Here is a 23,064-nt window from a genome sequence, read left to right as displayed (position 1 = left end):
ACATCGGATGCTATCGCAGCGCTTAAGGTTGACCATACCCTGCCACAAGCACTTCAGTGTAAAACAAGCCAGGTGACGTGTACTATGATGCCGTCTTTTAATTATACACACCTCTAAAACGCCGTTGAGGTGCTCAGGCACGCCTGCGTTTGCACCTCCACTCCCCCGTTTTTAATGGCCAGCCCGTTATCACTTACAAACAGCTTCCCCTGTCACTCACTCTGCTGGGTTGTCTATGTGCAGCGAGCAAACGCATTGTGAACTTTCGCGAAGGTATGCGCACAATGCATACACATATACGCAATGCATACCATCGGCAGCAGCGAGAGTATGCATCTTAGCGAGCGGGTCCGAATCAGGCCCAATGTCCTGACATTTTATTAACTTTCACCTGCTCAGGGGGGTGCGCACATAAAAATGCAAATTTCCTATGAAAAATCACTTAAAAGTTAGAGGAGTAACACACTGATAGGGGGCGGCCCCTGCTGAAATGAGAGACATGCAGCCGCCACATCAGCCACCACTAGGCGGCGCCACCGTGGGGGAACAGAAGGAAGGAAGCAGCCGCTGCCTGATTGGAACTCGGGACTCATATTCCCACCCGACTCTCTGTAGGGAGGGCACCGCGCAGTGCACACTGGGAAGCGTAGTTCTTCCGTTCCGGGAGGAGAATATTTCGTGCTGCGCCCACTTCCGGTCCGTGACGTGTAACGGGAAGGGCAGCTTCCGTGTCTTGAAACAAAACCGATAGTATCCAGGAGACAGCGGAGCCGGGCTGCCGTGCGGAGAGGAGGTGAGGCTGGGCGGTAACAACCTGTGCATGGGGCCAGCATGACTCTGTGCAGGCTGTGCTGCTGCCTTTGTGTGTCTGTGTATACCGCCAGCAGGTGATGTAACGTGTCTGACTCTGCCCCCTATAGGCCAGCGAACCATGAAGCTGTACAGCCTGAGTATACTGTATAAGGGAGACTACAAGGTCCACCTGCTGAAAAGTGCCTATGATGTGTCCTCCTTCAGCTTCTTCCAGAGGTCCAGGTAATGGGGACCCCACCGGGTCCTGGGCACTGTGGCTGTATTATATAGTGGGCAAAATTTACTAAGCGGCGGGTTCTAAACCCTGGCAGTTTGACAGTGGGTTCTAAACCCCGGGGGTTTGGCGGCGGTTTCTAAACAGCCCTGTTCTATTCTAAAACTTGTTTTAACGGCAGTTTTGCAATGGTTTTTTTCCTTAGTAAACCTGCGGATAGCAAAACTGCCGCCAAACTGGCGGGGTTTAGAACCTGCTGCTTAGTAAATTTTGCCCAACATCTATATACCTTCAGTTGGCACGATCCATACCAGACATATCATCTGCTTGGTGTGACTAATGATCTCCTATATACTGCAGCTCCTTTCCTCCTGTCCACACACTACCGCTCTTCGCACATGCAAGTTATTAATACGGTAAAAATGCTAAATGCACTACATCATGTTAGCAATTTCATGGCTCTTGTTTAGAGAATATGTTGCTAATGTAACAATGAGTTTAAATATACATTTTTATCTATACTTGGGCGTTGTATGATGAATTTATGTGTGGCTATTTTCCTAGTCTCCCTGTAAAAGAGAGATATTTAGGAGGTGGTGTTGGCATTAGGTTTATTTCTTTTTTTTTAGCAATGCATATTCTGTTGTTTTTATAGTGTACAAGAATTTATGACCTTTACCAGCCAGCTCATAGTGGAGCGGTCAGAAAAGGGAAGCCGGTCATCGGTGAAGGAGCAAGGTGAGTGTCTGATGCATTTAGAAAATAAATCAATTACAATCTATATTACCCCAGCAGTCATGGGTAGTAATCTGGGAATAGTAATAATTAAGCATTCTGTTTGTTTGTTTTTTAACTGATTTTGTTGCTCAGACAGCTACATATAAAATACTAATGTACAGTATAAAAAGCATCTTTATATATTTGTTGCGGTAGCTCCATGCTGTGGTGGTGGCTTAAAAAAAGGATGTCTGGGGTCTTATTTCAAATCCCTTCGGTGCTGCTGAGGTCATGAAACATATTGTTTCTCTACTTATGGATGTTACTAGTAGTTATAACTGGTTTAGTGATCCTTTTGTGGTGGACACCAAATCATCCAGATAAGGTGTACTGTGAGCAGACCTGATGATATTTATGTTTACTTGTCCATTAATTTATTAGGGGGTTATGATTCCAACCCTTATGCTGGGTACACACTGGCAGATATATTGGCCGATCAATCGATCGCGATAGGTCTGTGAACGACGTAGTTCACAGACCTAACTCGTCGGCTATGCTGCGCTGCTGATGGCAAATATATCTGCAGACCGCCCGTACACTTGCTGCGGGGATGGGGGTGCAACACACCCCCCGGCCAGCGGGATACGCTGGCAGATGACAGATGATGGTTGTTCAGTGTGTATGAACAACAGTCATCTGCAGATATCTGTCAGGTGCGTACCCAGCTTTAGACAGGGATTGTTTCTGTTGACAATGCTAATATTGATGTTTCTACTTCAGGGTCCATAGGGGGTCCACAGGGTTGACCTTGGGGTATAGCTGGATCTGGATCCACGGGCACCACGCAGTTAAAGCTTTGCTGCTCCCAGGATGCACTTGGGTCCGTCCTCCTCTATACCCCGCCCCGGCCACAGGCACCTCAGTTTTTAGTTGGTGCCCGGCCGGAGTCGGGTCACCCTGTCGCAGTGGGGCTGCAGGAGCAGCCCCTAAGCTTTATTTTAAAAGAGAAATTTTTTATTTTTTTCTACTTTTTTTACACTGTTAGAGCGGCAGCATCAGACTGTCCTTTAGGACGTCCACGCTGCCGCTCCTTCTCCCCGCTGGCGCCGCGACGCCAGTACAGCTCTGGGGATCGCGGCGGGACCCCAGAGCCTGTACTAGCTGGGCTCTGGGGACTCCCTTGACTGCTGCCGGACGCGACGGGGATCAGGTAAGCCGCGGGTCGCCGCGTGCGGCGGCCCGCGCATACTTCAATGCAGTCAGGAGCCTCCGGTCTCTGGGGACAGACCGGAGGCGCTAGCGGCGGCGGCGGGCTCCCCCTCAATTGAGGAATACCCCGCGTGTCCGCTAGACCACCAGGGTATCAGGCTGGTAGCGGGACCGGCAACCCGGGGGTTAATTGCTAGCCAGGGGAGGCAGCCTTCCCTGTCTAGCGGCTCCTCCCCTCAGCTCAGCGCGCCTTTCAACTAGGAGTCTGGCGTCGCTGAGCTGCTCTTATCTCTCGGCCACTCCTCCTCTGAGGTCTCCGGCGGCCATCTTTACTGGCACATCGCAGACTCCCAGGCGGTATCAAGTGGACCGGTCCCCCTGTGTACCTCTCCCCTGCTAAAGGACAGTGTACACAGCGCTATAGCCCTCCCAGACACTGAATCTAGGCGGTTGATTGTAGCGGAAGGTGCAGTGAGTATAACTTTTCTGCATTGTATGTGACTATTGCTAGTGCTGCCTGTCTGTGACTTATTCTCCTTTACTGTCAGCTTATACCTATCCCTTTCCTTCTCCTACGGCCCGGCAGGTGTGTGGGGGAAGGGCGTTTTTCTGAGACCCTCACTTATATAAAACACGTATTTGTGGGGTCAGTCACATACTGTTGTGTGCTACACAGTACCATATCTGGGCTGTTGTGTCGCATACTGGTGAGTGCGCGGGTGTTAAAACCGTAATTCCTCTGGTGATACCTGTTTCTTGTGATTTACGGTATCATGTCTGATGAGGAGACTGAGCGCTCTGTGGCTCCTGTGCTATTTTCCTGCAGACGCTGTGCTGCTGGAGTTGATGGGGAGGACTTATCTCAGGATGGTCTGTGCGGGCGGTGCCAGCTGGTACCGGGCCCCTCCAACCCCCCTGTATCACAGGACCCTCCTTGGGCGATGTTTTCACAGGTGCTGGCGTCTATTGCGGACCGGTTATCGGTCCCATCAGCGGTCCCTTCTAGGGCGTTACCGCAGCCCACCATCCCCCATTCCCCGAGGGTTCCACAAATGTTGCGGTCTTCCCCCGGGGCCCAGACTGTGGGTCCTTACTCGGGACTGCCTGTGTATGTGCAGTCTTCCCCAGGGACGTGTCAGTCTGTAGTGCCTTTGCAGCCTCCGCCTTGGGTGGATGTTCTATCCAGCTCCGTACAGAGTCTGGCGGCTTCATCCTCGGCGTTTCAGTCCATGTTGCAAGGTGATGTGCCACCAAGGGTGTCTAAACGTCCAGTTGTGAGTTCACTAGCTGCGCAGTTGTCGGACTCGGAAGTGTCCTCAGATGATGGAGAAATCCATGAGGACTCTGACTCTGATGTCATGGGGCAGGAGGTGGAAGCTAAGTCCTCCATTAATGTTCCAGCCTTAGTTAGGGCGGTGCGGGCTATCCTACATGTTGAGGATGATGCGCCGGCTCCTAGGTCGAAGTTTCCTAATTTTAAAAAGGCCAAGGTGACCTCAACTGTGTTCCCCCTGTCTGATCAATTATCGGATCATATGGCGGCGGCCTGGCAATTACCTAGTAAGAGGTTCCATCCACAGAAGAGGTTGGCGGCGAACTATCCTTTTCCTGAAGCTCATTGCAGGAAATGGGAAACTCCGCCGGCGGTGGATTCCCACGTTACCCGCTTGATCAAAAGCGCGACGTTGCCATTGCCGTCTATCTCCTCTTTGAAGGATCCCACGGACAGGAAGGTGGAGACTTGTTTAAAGTCCATTTATTCTCTTTCCGGGGCGGTGGCTCGCCCGTCCATGGCTATCTCCTGGGTGGCTAAAGCCATTGAGGCATGGGCCAATGCCTTGGAGGATACCTTTCCTGATGAGGCTCCGGATATCCAGAGAGCGTTAGTGGGACAGATGCGGGATGCAGCTTCCTATATTGGGGAAGCGTCTTTGGATGCCATCCTGCTCACTTCTAGGGTGTCGGCTGCAGCGGTATCTGCTCGGCGCTCCCTGTGGCTGAGGTCCTGGAGGGCTGATGCAGATTCAAAAAAGGGTCTGGAGGCCTTGCCTTTTAATGGTGATTTACTATTTGGTCCGGATTTGGACAGAATAGTGGATACTTTGGCTAAGTCCAAGTCGGCTTTTCTCCCTTCGGCCTCTGCGCCGGCTAAAGTGAGGAGCTCTGCCTTTCGGTCCTTTCGGGTTCAGGGTAAGGCCAAGGGCCAGTCCTTCCCGAGACATTCGGCGACCAAGGCCGCACCCAAGCCCAAGAAGCAGGCATGGAGTGCTCGACGCCCTTCTTCCAAGCAGGAGGATAAGCCTGCTGCCTGATGGGACGGGCCTCTCTCTGGGGGACCCCAGAGTGGGAGGCCGACTTCTCCAATTCGCCCAGTGTTGGCACAATATCACCACGGATGCCTGGGTTCGAGAAGTAGTCTCTCAGGGGTACGCCCTGTCTTTTCGGTTCAGGCCGCCCCACCAGTTTTTCTGTACGAGTCCTTCTCTGGACAAGACCAAAGCTGGTCAGATTCAGGTAGCTATAGAATCCTTGCTACAAGCAGGGGTCATTGTTCCCGTTCCGCAGTCTCAGCGCGGGACGGGGTACTATTCTACTCTGTTTCTGGTACAGAAACCCAATGGTTCTCATCGCCCTATCCTGAATTTGAAGTCTCTGAACAGATACCTCAGAGTTCCCAGGTTCAGGATGGAAACGTTACGTTCCATCATTCTGGCGATGGAACCCGGGGATTATATGGTCTCCCTCGATATCCAGGACGCCTATCTCCATGTGCCCATAGCACCGGCACATCAGCGGTATCTGAGGTTTGCTATCCTGAACCATCACTACCAATTTTGGGCGTTGCCTTTTGGCCTTTCCACGGCTCCGAGGGTGTTCACCAAGGTGATGGCGGTTATGGCTGCCCACCTTCGGGGTCAGGGTCTACGTCTGTTGCCGTACCTGGACGATCTTCTGCTGCTGGCGAGCTCCCCGGAGGTGCTTCTTCGACATCTCCACCTGACCATTGCTTGTCTTCAAGCACACGGGTGGTTGATAAACTGGAAGAAGTCCTCCCTGATTCCATCACAGCGGATGGTTCATTTGGGAGCCCTGCTGGATTCTCGTCAGCAGCGGATTTTCCTGACTCCAGAGAAGGTCTCCTCCCTGCAGCTGCGGATACACAGTTGCCTGAGCAGTTGCCGCCTGTCGGTCCATTCAGCTATGAGAGTTCTGGGGTCCATGGTGTCGACATTCGACATGGTGGAATTTGCCCAGTTCCATTCCCGGCCCCTGCAGGCGCTGATTCTATCGGAATGGAACGGGTTACCTCACCGGATCCGCTCTCAGATGCTGGTGTTGTCCGCGGAGGTTCGGCAGTCTTTGGCTTGGTGGCTTCAGACTGTGCATCTGGTCGAGGGGTGCCCCTTTTGGATCCCGGACTGGGTCCTGCTCACGACGGATGCCAGTCTTCGGGGTTGGGGGGCAGTGACCGGCTCATTATCGCTTCAGGGTCGTTGGTCCGCGGAAGAAGCACTTCTCCCCATCAACATCCTGGAACTGCGGGCTGTGTACAGGGCCCTGCAGTCGTCCGGCCCCGCTCTTCACGGAAGGGCGGTTCAGGTGCAGTCCGACAACGCTACCACGGTGGCGTACATCAACCACCAAGGGGGAACTCGCAGTCGGGCAGCAATGTCGGAGGTGTCTCGCATTCTTGCTTGGGCGGAGTGTCACGTTCCAGCGATCTCGGCAGTCTTCATTCTCGGAGTCCTCAATTGGGAGGCGGTTGAGTCGGTGGAGCTCAAGTGGCTGACGTTTAAGACCATTTTTCTCCTGGCAATTGCTTCGGCCAGGAGGGTTTCAGAATTGGGGGCGCTTTCCTGTCGCCCTCCTTTTCTGATTTTTCACCAGGACAGGGCAGTGCTCCGCACGCGTCCTGAGTTTTTGCCCAAAGTGGTTTCAAAGTTCCACATTAATCAGGAACTTGTTGTGCCAGCTTTTCAGTCACCTGATCTTTCTGCTGGTGAGGCTTCCTTGGATGTGGTCCGGGCACTTAGAATCTATGTGGACCGGACTGCTTCGGTTAGGAAGTCGGATTCTTTGTTTGTCCTCTTCGGTTTTCACAAGAGGGGTTGGCCTGCCAACAAGCAAACGTTAGCCCGTTGGCTTCGTTCAGTTATTTGTGAGGCTTATGCGCAGGAGGGTTTACCTGTGCCAGCCTCTGTTAAGGCTCATTCCACTCGTTCTGTGGGTCCCTCTTGGGCTGCTAGACGTGGCGCCTCCGCTGTTCAGCTGTGTAAGGCGGCTACTTGGTCTTCAATTCAGACGTTTTTGAGGTTTTATGCGTTTGACACCTTCGCCTCTCAGGATGCATCCTTTGGGCGCCGGGTACTCCTTTCAGCACAGGAGCGTCCCCGCCCTTAGTTGAACTGCTTTGGGACATCCCCAAGGTCAACCCTGTGGACCCCCTATGGACCCTGAAGTAGAAAACAAGAGATATGGTAAGAACTTACCTTTGTTATCTCTGTTTCTACGAAGTCCATAGGGTCCACAGGGCGCCCGCCCTGACGCACCTGGCTTCATTTGGGCTGTGTGGCTGGTCACCGGTTTTCCGTCTCCCATTTCTGTGAGTATGGTTTCTTGTGTGTTCCAGTCTTCCTTCTCTCTGTTTAGTCTCCTCCTCCGGCCTTAGCTGCTTACCAACTGAGGTGCCTGTGGCCGGGGCGGGGTATAGAGGAGGACGGACCCAAGTGCATCCTGGGAGCAGCAAAGCTTTAACTGCGTGGTGCCCGTGGATCCAGATCCAGCTATACCCCAAGGTCAACCCTGTGGACCCTATGGACTTCGTAGAAACAGAGATAACAAAGGTAAGTTCTTACCATATCTCTTGTTTTTTACCATAATGATGATTCTGTGAGGTAGTGGTGGACAGCCCGCTAGATCGTTTGGGACCTCACATATGTCCCTCAAATCCTCAATGGTTGCACATCATAACATTTTACTTTTTACTTATTTTTCTCTTAAAAATAATCATGCACAAAAATATTATTTCTATATTTTACCTGCAATTTAAATGAACTCTCCACTGCAGTGGAACTAATACTGTTAGAGGGTGAATCCAGTTACCAGCAATTTACTTGTGGATGCGAGTAAGTGTGGCTGTATGCCGCACATATGGTACCACCGGATTTGCAGATTTTTATTTATTGACCCATAGGGCTGTGTACAAAAATCCACCTATCTGGGATGAGAGAGGGCCGGGAGGAAGGCAAGTTCCTATGCTGTTGCTGGCACTTACTTGTCGTTGCAACAGCAAATCGCCCCCGCATCAATACTGAGCTTGTGAAGCCCCAGTCAGCAGCATCACACCATACATATATCAACACCGGGTATTCAACTTTAATGGCCATTTAGAAGCCACCCTAAGCATGGTAATTTCCAGCAATGTGCCTGAGTTTTTTGAACGATTTGTCGTTAAGTCGTTCAAAAAATCGTTCAGTTTTAAGCAGCAAACAATGAATAACTACCAATGCGCGCTCCCGTTTGTAGTTGGTAGTTATTGTTCATCGTACCTTCTGACTGTCCAACATAACTATTTTTGGTCAGAAAATCGTTAATGTTGTACAGAATGAACGATGTCCATTCACTGTCTGCATGCTTAAAAAATCGTTCATCGTTCAGAAAATCTTTGACAATCGTTCATTATTTTAGTCACCAACGATTTTCATCAACTATTTTCGTTTACTTTTTCAAGGGAAAATCTGAACGAAAATCGTTGGGTACTAAAATCGTTACATGTGTATGCACCTTAACAGTTGCACGTAAACAAATTTGTGAAACATAGAGCTTTTTTGTGAAAAAGTGTTGCACTGCAATTGTGCCCAACTTTCATCAGTGATGCTCTGTTGGGTTCTTGTTGGCGGTAGAATATTTGTGGGTAACAAGGTATCAATGGAATTTTCCTTCCCAGCACTTGTGTGTTTTTTATCAAGTGTTTGGTGGGCATAAGAATTAGATTGGCAAAATGAAGAACCTGATCACTGCCCTCCTGTTCTATGCAGACCTGTTCCTGGCCTCCTTTTGGACACTTTCTCTGCCATAGTAGAAGTCTCTTCTGTAGCCCTGGTGGGTTGCTGCTCCTGTATACATTCCTGTGTCTCCCCAGGCTAATCTCCTCTCTGTCCTGCACATCCCTGTCTGTTACTCTGCCTGTCACATTGCTTTCTCTGAATAAAATGAGTTATCAACTTCTCTATATAAATTAGCAGTTTCCTCACCTAATGCTACATTTGTAATATTAATTTCTCTGTCTAAAAATCTCTAAAGTGGAGTCTTTTCTCCACTTTTCTTTAATCACAATTTTCTGTTATTGTTTTCTTTGGTTGCTTCATAGACCTATTAAGTCGTCTTTTTTTTCTATTTGAAGGCTCTCTGAGATTGTTTGTTTGTTTTTTGTTTAAAAAAAATAAAAATATATATATATATAGCATGTTAAAAATCTGACTCACGGATCCTGACTTTTTGGTTTGGATCGGTGAATCAAGGATTTCCAACATGTTGATTTTCCCTGATTCCCCAACACCACTGACCGCAGAATGGGGAATTTGGGCAATACATTGCAGATGTATGGGCCCCTTAAGAGTCTCTCTTGATGAATTGGATCACACTTTTAGCGCTGTCCCTCTCTATAAGGGGGTATAAGTGGTTTACTTATCATTTATCTAGTACCTTCTAGAAGATATTAGCTTGAATCTGATTGGTTGCTATGGGCAACATCTCCACTCCTAAAAACCCGCACTTTAGTAAATATTACTCTAATACTGCAATTTGGTTCCAGATAACCATTTCCCACACTGCAAGGTACTGAGTATTTAGAAGTACTGTTTCGGAATGAGAAATGAGTGCATTGCCAGTGTGGGCATAATTTGTATGTATGTTCAATATAGGAGGGCCGTTGGGTGGGCATTAGTGTTGTACAATCTTCTTTTCGTAGAATAAAATGAATGAGTTGAAGCTGAGAGGGCTTGATATGCGAGTAGGGATTCAATCCCCTAATCATTTTGTAACCCTGGGATTACTTGGGTCCGCTCTCCCTTTTTGTTACTCCTTCATTCACTAGGGGACACTGGAATTAGTGTTTTAGATTAGTGCTGGAGGGAGCCATGTGCTTGTTGGGCTGTTTCCAGCCCTCCTTTTATTTTATTATTTTTATTTGACCTTCATCTTCAATGATCTTCACATGCAGACTGCTTGCTGCTGTAGTTTGCCTGCACCGTGGGAGCCGCCACGACTTATGGAGGCTAGTGTACGGGTCCCTGACCACAGGGTCATTGGATCCTGCGAGCCTCCCGCGCACGGGATGGCCAGGCAGCAGTGAGTATAACCCACCACCCTTAATTAGCAAGGGTGGTGGACAGGTCAGGCAAGCGTCCTCCAGCCTGGTTAGAGAACAGCTAGCCCTGTGATTGATTGCTACAGCACTACAGAGCAGGGCCAGTTGCAATACAAAATATACACATGCTATCACTTCCCCGCTCAGTAATTGAATCATGGCATGTCCAGGGCTGGGGGCCATCTCGCACCCACGCTTACAAGGCTGCGCCGTGTGCTTCCACTGATGGTGGGAGCTCCCTAGTAGCCCGTCCATAATTTAAGCTCCTATAAGGAGGGCTGGATTCTGCCTTTCCCACTCGGGCGTGCTTTCTGCACACACCGCCATTCTATCTGTACTGTGTGCTTATAACCTGATGCTGTGCATCTGCAGGCTCATATATGGCTGTGTTTTAATCTGCATTGTAAGCCCCCCATTTCATGCAGTGCGGAACCAGGAAAACAGTAGTATGAATGAAGCAGCATTAACCTATAATTATGGTCCCTAGATTGTAAGCTCCTAGGATTAGGATCCTCCTCCCCACTGTCTCACATCCCTCTTCTCTAGCACTTCTATGACAGTCCTCACCTTCCCAGCTGTATTGTGTATGGAGAATTGTGTTGCTAATTGTTACTTGTGCTCTGTTTATAATTTGGTTACTGTAATGTAATGTTCTGTGTACCCTTTACTGTATGTACGGCGCTGCGGACCACTTGCGGCGCCCTGTAAATAAATGTAATAATAATGGTCTGCATTGCATGTGCCTGGTTAATCTCGTCAGCACTAGTTTCCTACTGCCCTATAGTCTATCTGCTGTCTTATGAAGGCCCTCCCCTGTCTAAACAAGGTTGAGAAAAGGAAGTCGGCGAAACATGAAAATCAAATAAAAAGTAAAATGAAAAGGGCTGGAGACAGCACAACAAGCACCCGGCTCCCTTTGGCACTAATCTAAAATATAAGTTTTAATATTTCTTATAACCAAATAATGATGCTGTACTTATTTTAAAAAAGCCTTTCCTGTAGTTTTCACACTGCTATCTACTTTTCCTCCCTGCTAGCCATCTGCCTGCTAGCCATCTTCCCCCTCCTGACCTCCCTGCTATCCTGTTATGTTTTAAAGACAATTTCACTCATTCTCCCAGTCTGGAGACTGACAGTGGAGTCTTCTATTGTAGCTGTTTAGTTTGTTGGTGTCCCCTTCTTCTTTTTTTTTTTTTTTTTTTTTTTTTTTCTCTTTCAGCTCCTGGGGGACACTGGAAGCCATGAGGTGTAGCTGGTGCTGGCGGAGTCTGAGCACTAGAGGGTTAACTTTCAAGGCAGCTCAGGCTCTTCATCCCCCATACCCCTGCTCAGGGCAGTCAGTTTTTTCTCTAGTGCCCACAGGTGCTGGACACATATTTTTCAGCTGCTCTGCAGCTGTATGTATATATTTTTTTTATTCATTTTTTTTTTTTTTAAATTTCCTTCAGCATTACTGAGTGGCGAAGCCGGCTCTAGTGGGCAGAGATCTGTCAGCGGAGACAGTTGCTCTGCCATCGCAGACTCCTCAGTCAGGCATTGAGCTGCGGCTGCATCCAGAGAGCCGGAAACAGGTAAGTTAGTGCCTTTCTCCCTGTTCTCCCCTCTCCGCACTGTTGGCACGCTTCCTCATTAGGTGCGAGCTTTCAGTTCTGTCTCCACCCTCCTCCCCCCTGGACGCTGAGCGCGCAATCTTTAGCAGCCTGCTACCGGTATCCAAGCCTCCTGCGGAGAGTGCCAGATCTCCCCTCCTGATACCATGTTGCTCCTGGACCAGGTTTTTTAGTGTTTATTTCTCGCCATACATCTTGCCGTCTGGCGTTGGTGTTATTCTGGTGCTAGATATTTTCTACTGTCTGTGGTTGCAACCTTTTTACTCAGTCTTATATGGCAGGTTTACCCAGACTGTTTGTTTGTTTTTCTGTATAGATAGACTTGGTGCCCTGGATGGTGATTTATTTTCTGTATCTGCATATATACAGTTTGTCATTCATATGGCTCACAAGGGAAGTTCCATGACTGTCACGGAGAAAGGTGCTTCTACTAAGTCCCTTTCCTGTAGGAAGTGCCAAGATACTTACAGGACCTTGGTGGCTTATGTATCACTTGCTCTGCTACAGCCTGGGCCCCAGGTTTCTAGTCCTCAACCGGAATCTGTGTTCTAATCTGTCGCACGCTATGTCTGCACTGGCTAAGCAGTTGGCCATGTCCATGCAACTACCTCAGGAACTATGGTTGGGACCTTATACGGCTCCCTCTCCTCAGGTTTTAGAGCCTCCTTGGGCACACAGTCTATCTCAGTCCATTCAGGGTATGTTTCAGGTTTCCATGTCCTTACAACAGATGCTGGACCCTGCTACAGGCTCTCTCCCTTCTAAAATAAATTTGCCCACACCTCTCAATTCTGGTTATGAATCTGGTTCTATAGTATCCTCCTTGTCTGAGGAGGATTTTCAACAGGATTCTGAGGTGGACTTATCCTCCATTCAGGAAGAGGACCACGCTAGTTCTGCCATTGTGGAGGCATTAATTGCTGAGGTTAGATCCGTTTCGCATGTTAACACTGGACGTATCCTCCCCAGATCCGTATTTATTTAAGCGTAAGAAAAAGGAGGGTGTAACAATTTCGTCCTCTGCTCAATTAAATGATCTCCTCACGGAGACATTGCCTTTACTGAAGAAACATTTCTAAGAGAAATTTGTCGTTTTATCCTCTTCTGCTGGCTGACAGATCTAGATGGGGAACTTCCCCTCCTGTGGATGCTCCCATAGCGCGTTTGGCAAAAGCTACTATTTTTCCCTTATCGAATGTGACCTCTTTAAAGGATGCCACTGATGGAAAACTGGAAGGTTTTCTCAATTTTATTTTCTCGGCTTCTGGCGAGGCCATGCACCCCACCTTAGCCTTGGCTGGGTCTCCAAGGCATTAGAAAGATGGTCTGATTCTCTTTACGAGGGTCTTCATTCAGGAGTTTCAATGCTCCGATCTGTCTATTCTTTAGAATGTCTGAGAAGCGGCTACTTATCTTGGCGCTTTATGTTCCTGGTATTCTTTCAGCCAGGGTATCTGCCTCATCACTGACAGCCAGACGGTCACTTTGGCTTTGACCCTGGAAGGCCGATGCAGAATCTAATAACTACTCTGAAATCCCTGCCTTTCAGATGTCTCCAAGGTAGGAGACAGTCTGTGCTTGTTCCGTGAGGAATGGTGGGAGACTACTTCAAAATCTTGGGTCTGAAAGAGTGTAGGAAAAGGCTATACATGGTCCTTCAAGTTCCAACCCCCGAGTAATTTTTTTCACCACATGTCTGCCTCACGAACCTGCAAAAGGATTTGTGTCAAATCCCTTCTGGATTTGGTAGTTATCTCTCGGGTTTCTTTTCAACACTCTTCCTTGTAGGAAAGCCGGATGGTTCCTTTCACCTTATCCTCTACCTCAAGTCCCTGAACATTTATCTCCATGTGCCCACATTCAAGATGGAGTCGCTCTTGTCCATTGTGCAGGCTCTGGAACCGGGGGATTTCTTAGTATCTTTGGATGTTTTGAATGCTTACCTGCACATCCCCATTTGTGAAGGACACCAGTGTTTTCCTCGGATTTGCGACCCTTTCGGACCTCTTCCAGTTTCGGGCCTTACCTTTTGGCCTATCCACGGCACCTTGATTATTCACCAAAGTGATGTCAGTGTTGGCGGCCATCCTGCAATTTCAGGGGGTCTGCATAGTGCCTTATCTTTACGACCTTCTCTCTGCCCAGTCGGAGGACATGTTACTGACCCACCTCACTCAGATGGTTCAGATTCTTCAGTCCCACGTGTGGATCATCAACTGGTGCAAATCTAATCTAGCGCCTTCTCGACAGCTAGTACATCTGCGAGCTCTGTTGGACACTCGGGTCAAAAAATGTTTCTCCCTCGAGACAAAGTTGTCTCCCAACTAGCATTAATGCAGTCTATTCTCCAGAGGGCATCTCTGCATGCGGAACCTAGGGTCATCGGTCAAGGTACGTTTGGACAACACCACCGCCGTCACTTACATATATCAAGACTGCATGCGCAGTCTGCAGGCCATGAGGGAAGTCAGTAGAATCCTCAGGTGGGTGGAGAGTTTTCTCCATACTGTCGTCAGTTTACTTAATAGAAAATTGGGAAGCCGACTATCTCGGCTGCAATGACATACATCCAGGGGAGTAGTCTCTCCGGAGATATGCCAACTACTAGTGGACCGCTGGGGTCACCCGTCCGGTTTCGGCTAAGGCTTACCGCAGGATTTGGAAGACTTATTTCACCTGGTGTTCTTGAAAGAAATTGAAGTCTGAAGTTTTCCCTCCTGCTAAGATTTAATCTTTTTTGCTATCCAGTTTTGATTTAGGTTTTTGTCTATCATCCTGAAAGTTCAAGTTTCTGCTCTTTCAGCCCCCCTTTTGTACCACTGGCGGATCCCTGGGATTTGGTCTTGGTACTCAGGGCTCTCCAACATCCCCCAATGGAGCCCTTAGAGTCAGTGGATTACGTGGAAGACTGTTTGTGTTCCTTTTGGACATTTCTTCAGCCCATCGGGTACCCGTGCTGGGTGCGTTGTCCTGTATATCTTCTTTCCTGGTTTTCCACACAGATTCTGCGGACTCTTACCGAAGGTGATTTTCAGATTTCATGTTAATCACGAAAATGTGGTTCCCTCCTTCCCCCGTAAAGGAGGCTCAGTTTCTTGGATGTAATATAGGCTCTCAGTGTTTGTGATCTCTGGGTTTTCGAAGCTCGGACCCTCTTTTTGTCCTTTATTCTGTGATTAAGACGGATTTGCCTGATTCCAAGCAAACATTTGCTAGATGGATTCGGGAGTTCAGCTGTCACGCTTACACTTTGGCTAACCATCCAGCATCTTTTAGTAGCTGCCGGTTGGTCAGAACTTCCTGGGGGGCTCAGCGTGGGGCCTTATGTTCGCCGTTCGCTCCTGGGTTTTGTGTTTTTTTTTTTGTGTTTTTTTCTGGTTGTGTTACAGATTTGCTTTTTGCTACCAGGTCTCCCATTCCTCATGTTGACACTGTTGGGTGCTCCTTCTTTTGTCCCCTGTCATTTGGACCTTTGCAGGACAAAACCTGAGCAGTTTGGGGGAGGAGGAGCCTGAGCTGCCTGGAAAGTTGACTCTCTAGTGCCCAGACTTCTCTAGCTATCCCCCATGGTTTCCAGTGTCACCCACGACTGCAGATGAACAGAATGATCACGTAAGGACCAAAATCTTGTTTTCAGCCTCTAAGTGACTTTATTGTATATGCGTCTATAAGCCCTCCAGCGACTTTTACTAAATACATTGCTTTAGTTTTATGGTTTATCTCTCCGTTTGTCATGTTTTTATATTATCAGACATAGTTGTTTTATAGTCTTTCTCCTGCCTAATGTTATATCTGAACACAGAGAGCAGCTTGGGCAATGTCAAGAAACAATTCTGCTGGGTAATATCAGTACTTGGCTGCATAGCAAATAGATAAAGCAGTATATTTTGTAGAAGTTGCAGATTAAATAAACCTAAATGGGTTATCTAAATGTTAAAAAAGCCTTTAAAAAAAAAAAAAAAAAAACAAGGGCAGGCATTGTATGAGGTTGTTAAGCTGCCTGCTGGGAGCGATGTTTAATGTGTAACTGGTCTCCTGCTACAGAATACCTCTGCCACGTGTATGTACGGAATGACTCCCTGGCCGGCGTGGTGGTAGCTGATGCGGAGTATCCTCAGAGAGTCTGCTTCACGCTCCTGGAAAAGGTAGGATGTTTTACTTTCCTCAGTTCCCAGGTAAAATTTTTATAGCTCTATTACGATTTATAGATGTCTGTTCCTGTAAATGATATAACTTCCTTTTTTTAAAATTTCATTCCAAAGTTACATGGTCGACCGTATCTAGGCTAAAGTGTTGGACAACTCTAGTCTTGAGGTGCAACATATTGGGGGACGTTATGTAATCTGAGATGCAGCCAGTCAGATGCTCTCAGATTTTTTTCAAACTGCATGAGTAAAATGTCAGAACCTGGTTACATGGTATAGGCATTTGGCCGCACCGCCAGGAGTCTGTTCCCAGCATCTCGGGAGAGTGTGTAAGTTATTATATGCCACCTCTGATTGTCTCCTCCTGCCCAGGTCCTAGAGGAGTTCAGCACCCAGGTGGACAGGATAGACTGGCCGTCTGGCTCCCCAGCCACTATCCAGTACAACGCTCTGGACTCTTACCTTGCCAAGTATCAGGTAAGGTGATCTATTCATAGTCCCTCAGTATTTCAAAACATATTCATGTCCTATTCTGTCTTCAGGGTGCGTGTTTTTTTTTATTTTATTTTTTTAAATAGGTTAAATGTTATACAGACCAGACTGAGGTATTTCTCAAAAGTGGCAGAAGTGTTTCTTCAGTTCTACTAATAAATCTGTTTTCCTATTTCTACATTTGTTGTAATCCTGGGATGGCTGCAACAGAATGCCTAATCTACTTTTAGTTCTGATGCAATGCCACTTTCCTCTGGGGTTATTGTCATCCAAAATCTGTTGTGACATAAATGGTCGTGTATGTTTTCTGTGCAGATTGATTTGTGTTTTGTATATCTGGCCATTCATTCTCTCCTTCTCTAGTATAAAACTGCTGAAGCGCCTATTCCAACCTAGAAGGTGCCTACACACTTAGCGTTTTTTTTTTTTTTTATTACACAATCTGGCTGATTCCGACGCATTGGAATGACCGTGTAAAAAATGCCCAAATCGCGAGTCCCCACTCATGATCACGATGCGATGCGCGTCCCCGCTGGTCGTACATGGCATCTTCAGATCTGCCAATCTGGGACACAATGCACTGGATGCACGATCGATCTTAAGTCAGATTGGACATTTTTTACTCCAAATAGTGTGTAGGACTACCTGGGGAGCTGCCGGGGGAGAGTTCAAGGGAAATCGTATATCGTGAGCACATCGCCAAGTGTGTAGGCACCTTAAGACATTAGGGCACATACAGTCAGGTGCATACATATTGGGACATTGACAGAATTTTGAATCTGAAAGTCTGCAGTTAAAGCACATCTTGTTTGTTTCATTTCAAAGCCATTGTGGTGGTGAATAGAGGCCAAAATAGGAAAATTTTGTCAATGTCCCAATATTTATGCACCTGACTGTATATGGAGTTTAATGTAGCTATTATTCATTATCATCAAAAAAAAAATATATATAATATATATACACACACACAGTATATATTTGACAAAAAGTGCATACAAAAGCACAGTATAAATATAACTAGAAAAAACAATAAAAATATATATATGTCAATAACTATACATGTAAAATGTGAGAACCTGGTTACAGGGCATAGGAATACGGCAGAGCTAATGAGTTCTGTTCCCGCCATCACGTTTCTGTGTTTTTCCAAATCAGAGTGGCAGATTTATATGGGAAGTAGTTGCCTATAGTGCCTGAGGAGAGGCTAGTCTGACCTGAGTTGGAGTCCTCGTCATGTTCAGCTGTACAGTATATTGAAACAATATAAATGTCCCCAATTAACCCAAGCTTTCCCTCTTTCTGACGCACCCCCACACTCTTCTCTGCTTATCGCGCCTCTGTTGGAATCCACAAATTTTGGCTTTCAAAACGTATGGTGCAATGACTTCCCTATAAGAATTGCACTCTGTATCTTCCAGTCCTGCTGTTTCCATACCATAGTGTTGGGCAGTGCTTACAGATGCCAGTGCTCAAGTAATGGCAATGGGGGATTGTGAGGAGGACATGCAAGCTGAGAACATGGTATCCTGAAACATCTCTGCATCATATCATATGACTAGTTGCCATGGTAATTGCATGACATGAGCAAACTTTACATCGTTCATAGCAGCAATAATCATGACTACTAAGGAAAAATAATAAAAGCTATCCTTATAGGTGACTAGTGATTAATGTCACACCTCGCTGTTACAGCAGTTTGGTGCAGCTGGTAACGCCCCTGTTTCTGAAGTAAATTTGCCCTGTAAAGGTATGGTTTAACGTCCATTGGCTTATAAAGAAGCTTGCTATTGGTACCACTGCAAAGTCTGTATGCTCATAGCTTTGTTCAAAGAATAGCGTACCACCATTATAGATTTCACTTAGTAGAATGACAAATTTGTTTATCCAAATGAAGTAACTGAAATAGATAACATTACATGTACTAATAAGTAATATACAGTATTGTCCCCTAAAACCACACACCTTAAGCAGGTAATTGTTTCCAGCACTGACCCTACTGGCTGTCTAGTTGCTCTGAAAGACCCTGAGGTGGAGCAGAGCATTGGGAATACTCTGTATCCTTTATTCTCTGTGCATCCTCATATCATTATATAACACTGAGAATTTTTACTAGTGTGCAGCAGCTAGAACACTGACCTGTCACTGCGGTTCCTCCCAGTCCACGTCACTGCTGACTCTCCTACATGTACTCTTGGGTCCTGGAGAGCAGCGTTGTCAGTGGGAAGGTATTCGGAGGCAATATGAAGCTCCAGCTGGTAAAAACTATCCTTATGCTCAGAAAACAGTTTGTACAAATGTCTTTGCTTGAACTGTAATACGTTTCCATTGCTTTGCTTTTACAATTTTTTTCTATTTATTTGGCCAGATGCAAAGATCTTTTCGTTTTTGTATTTGAGATTTCATTTTTCTCAACAAGTCTATATGGAGGGTCCCGCTTACTGTGTATAGAATGTAGATGACAGAAGCAAGTCCTAAATATGCTTTGATTATTTGCTAATTCTCCATTTCATGTACCTAACTAAGATGCTGTGGGTGAATGTAGCTCTTGCTAAGGAGGACAGAATGTAGCGTTTGCTATAACTGATTGTGATGTGAGAGGTCTTCTACCACAGTGACATCGGTGCTTGAAGTAAATAAATTATATTATGGTTTTTGTTTTGTTTTTCTCCTCAGAACCCGCGAGATGCAGATCCAATGAGCAAAGTGCAGGCTGAGCTGGACGAAACCAAAATCATTCTGGTGAGTTCAATGTTGGAGATTGCACCTTACAAGCCTGCATGTGAGGGTCAGCTGTTTCCTAAATTGAGGATGGGTGGAAAGACCTGATTTTAATATAGAGATATGGTGAACTTGCCACCTCCTGTTAGTAAATGAAGGGGATGGCCGCAGTACACTTGTTTTAGTATATTTAGATAGTGGTATTAGTGCACATCGGTTTGTATAGTTAAATGGTGGTCTCGGTGCTACTGCGTTGTTCACATACATACATGGTGCTGTCAGCACACCCCAGTTTTAGTATATGTACAGTCAGGTGCATAAATATTGGGATATTGACAGAATTTTCATATTTTGGCCTCTATTCACCACCACAATGGCTTTGAAATGAAACAAGCAAGATGTGCTTTAACTGCAAAGCCATTGTGGTGGTGAATAGAGGCCAAAATATGAACATTTGGTCAATGGCCCAATATTTATGCACCTGACTGTAGTTGGTGGTCTGGGCACACCACTGTTTGTTTGTTTGTTTGTTTTTATATGTAGATGTGGTCGTTTCTTGGTGCACTTCTGTTGTTGGTATATGTAGATGTGGTATCAGTACACCTCTATTATTAGTATATGTAGATACTTCTCTCTGCCATCTACATATACTAACAACACAGGTGTGATGAGACCACTATCTACAAACTGGGGTGTGCCAAGACCATCATCTTCATATACTGACAACGCGGGTGTACCAAGACCTCTGTATATGCGTATAAACAACAGAGCTGCACCAAGACCACCATCTGCATATACTAACAACGGAGGTGTGCCGAGACATCTGCATATACTAACAACGGAGGTGTGCCCAGACATCTGCATATACTAACAACGGAGGTGTGCCCAGACATCTGCATATACTAACAATGGAGGTGTGCCCAGACATCTGCATATACTAACAATGGAGGTGTGCCCAGACATCTGCATATACTAACAACGGAGGTGTGCCCAGACATCTGCATATACTAACAACGGAGGTGTGCCCAGACATCTGCATATACTAACAACGGAGGTGTGCCCAGACATCTGCATATACGTATGAACAACAGAGTTGCACTAGGAAAATGAATGTACAACAAAATAAGGGCACAGACACAGCACCACATCTACATAAACGAACAGTGCTGTGAGGAGACCACAACCTATATATACTAATAACGGGGGCACAGAGACCGCCATCTACATATACTAACACAGGTATGCTGTTTCGGCACTCCCTTGCTGTTAGTATATATAGATGTGGCCTGATACACCCCCATTGTTAGTGTATGTAGATGATGGTCTCCGCACACCCCTGTTGTTGTAGTGCCCTGTCCTCAGTGTGTAAGTATGGTGTTTATTCTGTCGTTCTCAGCACAACACTATGGAGTCCTTATTGCAGCGCGGGGAGAAGCTGGATGACTTGGTCAGTAAATCAGAAGTGTTGGGAACCCAGTCCAAGGCCTTCTATAAAACGGTGAGTGTTTTGGGAATATCGGAGGTGAATGCGCAGATGATACTTCCGTTTGGGGAAAATAGATGGTGTGTGGGGAGGACGTTGTTCTGAAGGAAAGGATACAGCATTGCCAAGTGTCTGAAGTTAATAAAAAAAACAAAATGCATGTTCCCTTTAAGCTCTGTGGTAAAACACTTGACCAGCTGCATTGTGACTGTCACTTGATATTCTTTTAGCGTTAATCAGAAGCATGTTTCCCCACATAAGTTTTATTATTATTATTATTATTATTATAAAATTGGAACTTTAGTTAAATTGGGTCATCGCGCAGTTTGGTAACTGGATGGGATCAGGAGGGGCACCGGGACGAGAAAAGGTTGTAGTGTGGGACAGAGGGGGCGGAGATTGGGCTGGGAAGGGATAGGTGGGGCAGGATCCATAACTACTAATATATATGTATGAGGACAGCTACTCTTTTAACGACCTATTACAACCTGTCCCCACTTCCATCTATCCACATCTTAGGCGCGAAAACAGAACTCTTGCTGTGGGATTATGTGATGTGATAACAACTGAGGAGACCGGACACGAGACAATGAACACTACGACATCAGGGGGCTGACATACCAAATCGGCTATTATGCAGTCCTCTCCATCCCCACCAGGGGGCAGTGTAAGCAGTGCTGCCCTCAGATCAATTCTATTTTTACCTTCATTTTGTAATTGGGGGGGATGGCTTGTTTGCATAGGCTGTTGATGTGTGCTTCATTTTTACTGCAAGACCTAAAATTCCAGTAGTTGTCCCCTGTCTTGAGTAACATACCCAGGGGCAGAAATGTGACTATTTTCTGTTCAATGCAACCATTCCTCTGATGTGTAAAGTGATACTGAGTATCACCAAACAGTCTTTATGTTATAAAGCTCACCAGGCTTCAGAGTGATGTTTAGTGATTTGGTATTCTGTATTGCAGTAACGCTACATGGATTTAACCCCAAAATGATCTCCCTTCGAGGGATGGGGTTAATCGTCAAGCCTGCTTCTTCCTCTAACAGTCATATTTAGTGTAGTAGTAATATTTTAACCCCGTGTTTTCCATACAGTAAGACATCTGCTAATTGCATTAACCTTTTAGTATTTGGAGAGTGGAAATATAGCCTCCCCCATCCTCCTGGAGTACCCATGCTGTAAGGGTTAAACCAGGAAAGGAAATGAAGGAATCTGCACATCCATAACAAACCTGACCGTGCGCACTCCACAAATTAACCCTTTCTTCATTAATGCCGAAGATCTCGATTTTCTCTTACCGCCTCATCTTATCCAAAAACTTTTCAACAACCGATGGATTAAATCTCTCCGTGGACCTACATGATCTGGAAATGGTTAATTCACATGCTGTATAGATAAGTTATTAATGTATATCAGTGTTTGTTTTTTTTGTTCTAATCTCCAGTGAATTTATTTTTTTTTTTTTTTCAACTATTTCTGGCAAAAATGTATTTTAATAAAGATTGGATAAACCTTTCTGTACCAAAAGCTGGATAAGATGATATAACACATTGGTAGATGTTTGATACCAGTGTGGGGACAATTTTATGGTGTAGTAGTAAGGTCAGGAGCAGTTCTGTTTCGATGTAGAATTGGGAAAATGTGCCTAGGAGATAGCTGCAGCCACTGAATAAGCGTGTGCTTTATTTGGTTAATCATAGCAATGGTTATTTATTCATATTTATCAATTCCTGCAATACTGTGCCATAATGTCCATCCATATTATTCTTTATATGGTGCCATAAGTGTTCTGCAGCGCCTTACAAAGTACATAGACAATTAAGTGAACAAGCAACAAGTGACTTGCAGTAAAATAAAATGCAGGACAAGGTTTATATACATTGCTGCATTAGTGATCATAACACTCAAATAAGCAACCAGGTGTAGAAAAAGTATCTGACTGCGCTTCCCTACATCTTCCCAGATTGTATATTAAAAATGCTCTGCTGCCCTTCTCAGTAAGAAAATAGGGGTTAAGAAATAGGTATGAAGATGGGTGCCAAACATATAATAAATTAGTTTAGTGTTTAATTCACTGATGCAAAAGAGATTTATTTTTCTCACTTAAAATTTTTTAACATTGTTTATATTCATTATATTTTTTAAGACATTAAAAGTAACAAAAACCTTAAATTAACATGCACATGTTCCTAAAAAAAATAATTTTCAATCAAATATGCAATACATGATGGAATACAGATAAGAAAATAAATACAGGTTGAGTCTCCCATAATGCTTGGGTCCAAGGGTATTT

General features: G+C 46.0%; 1 protein-coding gene across 1 annotated transcript; it reads left to right on the top strand.

The window, feature by feature from the left end:
* The first annotated feature begins 618 nt into the window (after positions 1-618).
* YKT6 (YKT6 vesicular SNARE protein) lies at positions 619-22,288 on the top strand. The gene is made up of 8 exons (XM_088443207.1): positions 619-793; positions 921-1,035; positions 1,683-1,765; positions 15,977-16,077; positions 16,450-16,554; positions 19,243-19,308; positions 20,684-20,785; positions 21,290-22,288. The coding sequence occupies exons 2-8, from the start codon at positions 932-934 to the stop codon at positions 21,323-21,325; spliced, it is 597 nt and encodes a 198-aa protein (XP_088299333.1). The 5' UTR covers positions 619-793; positions 921-931; the 3' UTR covers positions 21,326-22,288.
* Positions 22,289-23,064: the final 776 nt, after the last annotated feature.

This window comes from Taudactylus pleione, unplaced genomic scaffold (genome assembly GCF_031769625.1).
Source record: "Taudactylus pleione unplaced genomic scaffold, aTauple2 ptg000329l, whole genome shotgun sequence".
NCBI lineage: Eukaryota > Metazoa > Chordata > Amphibia > Anura > Myobatrachidae > Taudactylus > Taudactylus pleione.
The sequence above is the reverse complement of the archived record's forward strand: the minus strand, read 5'-3'. Positions and strand labels throughout refer to the sequence as shown.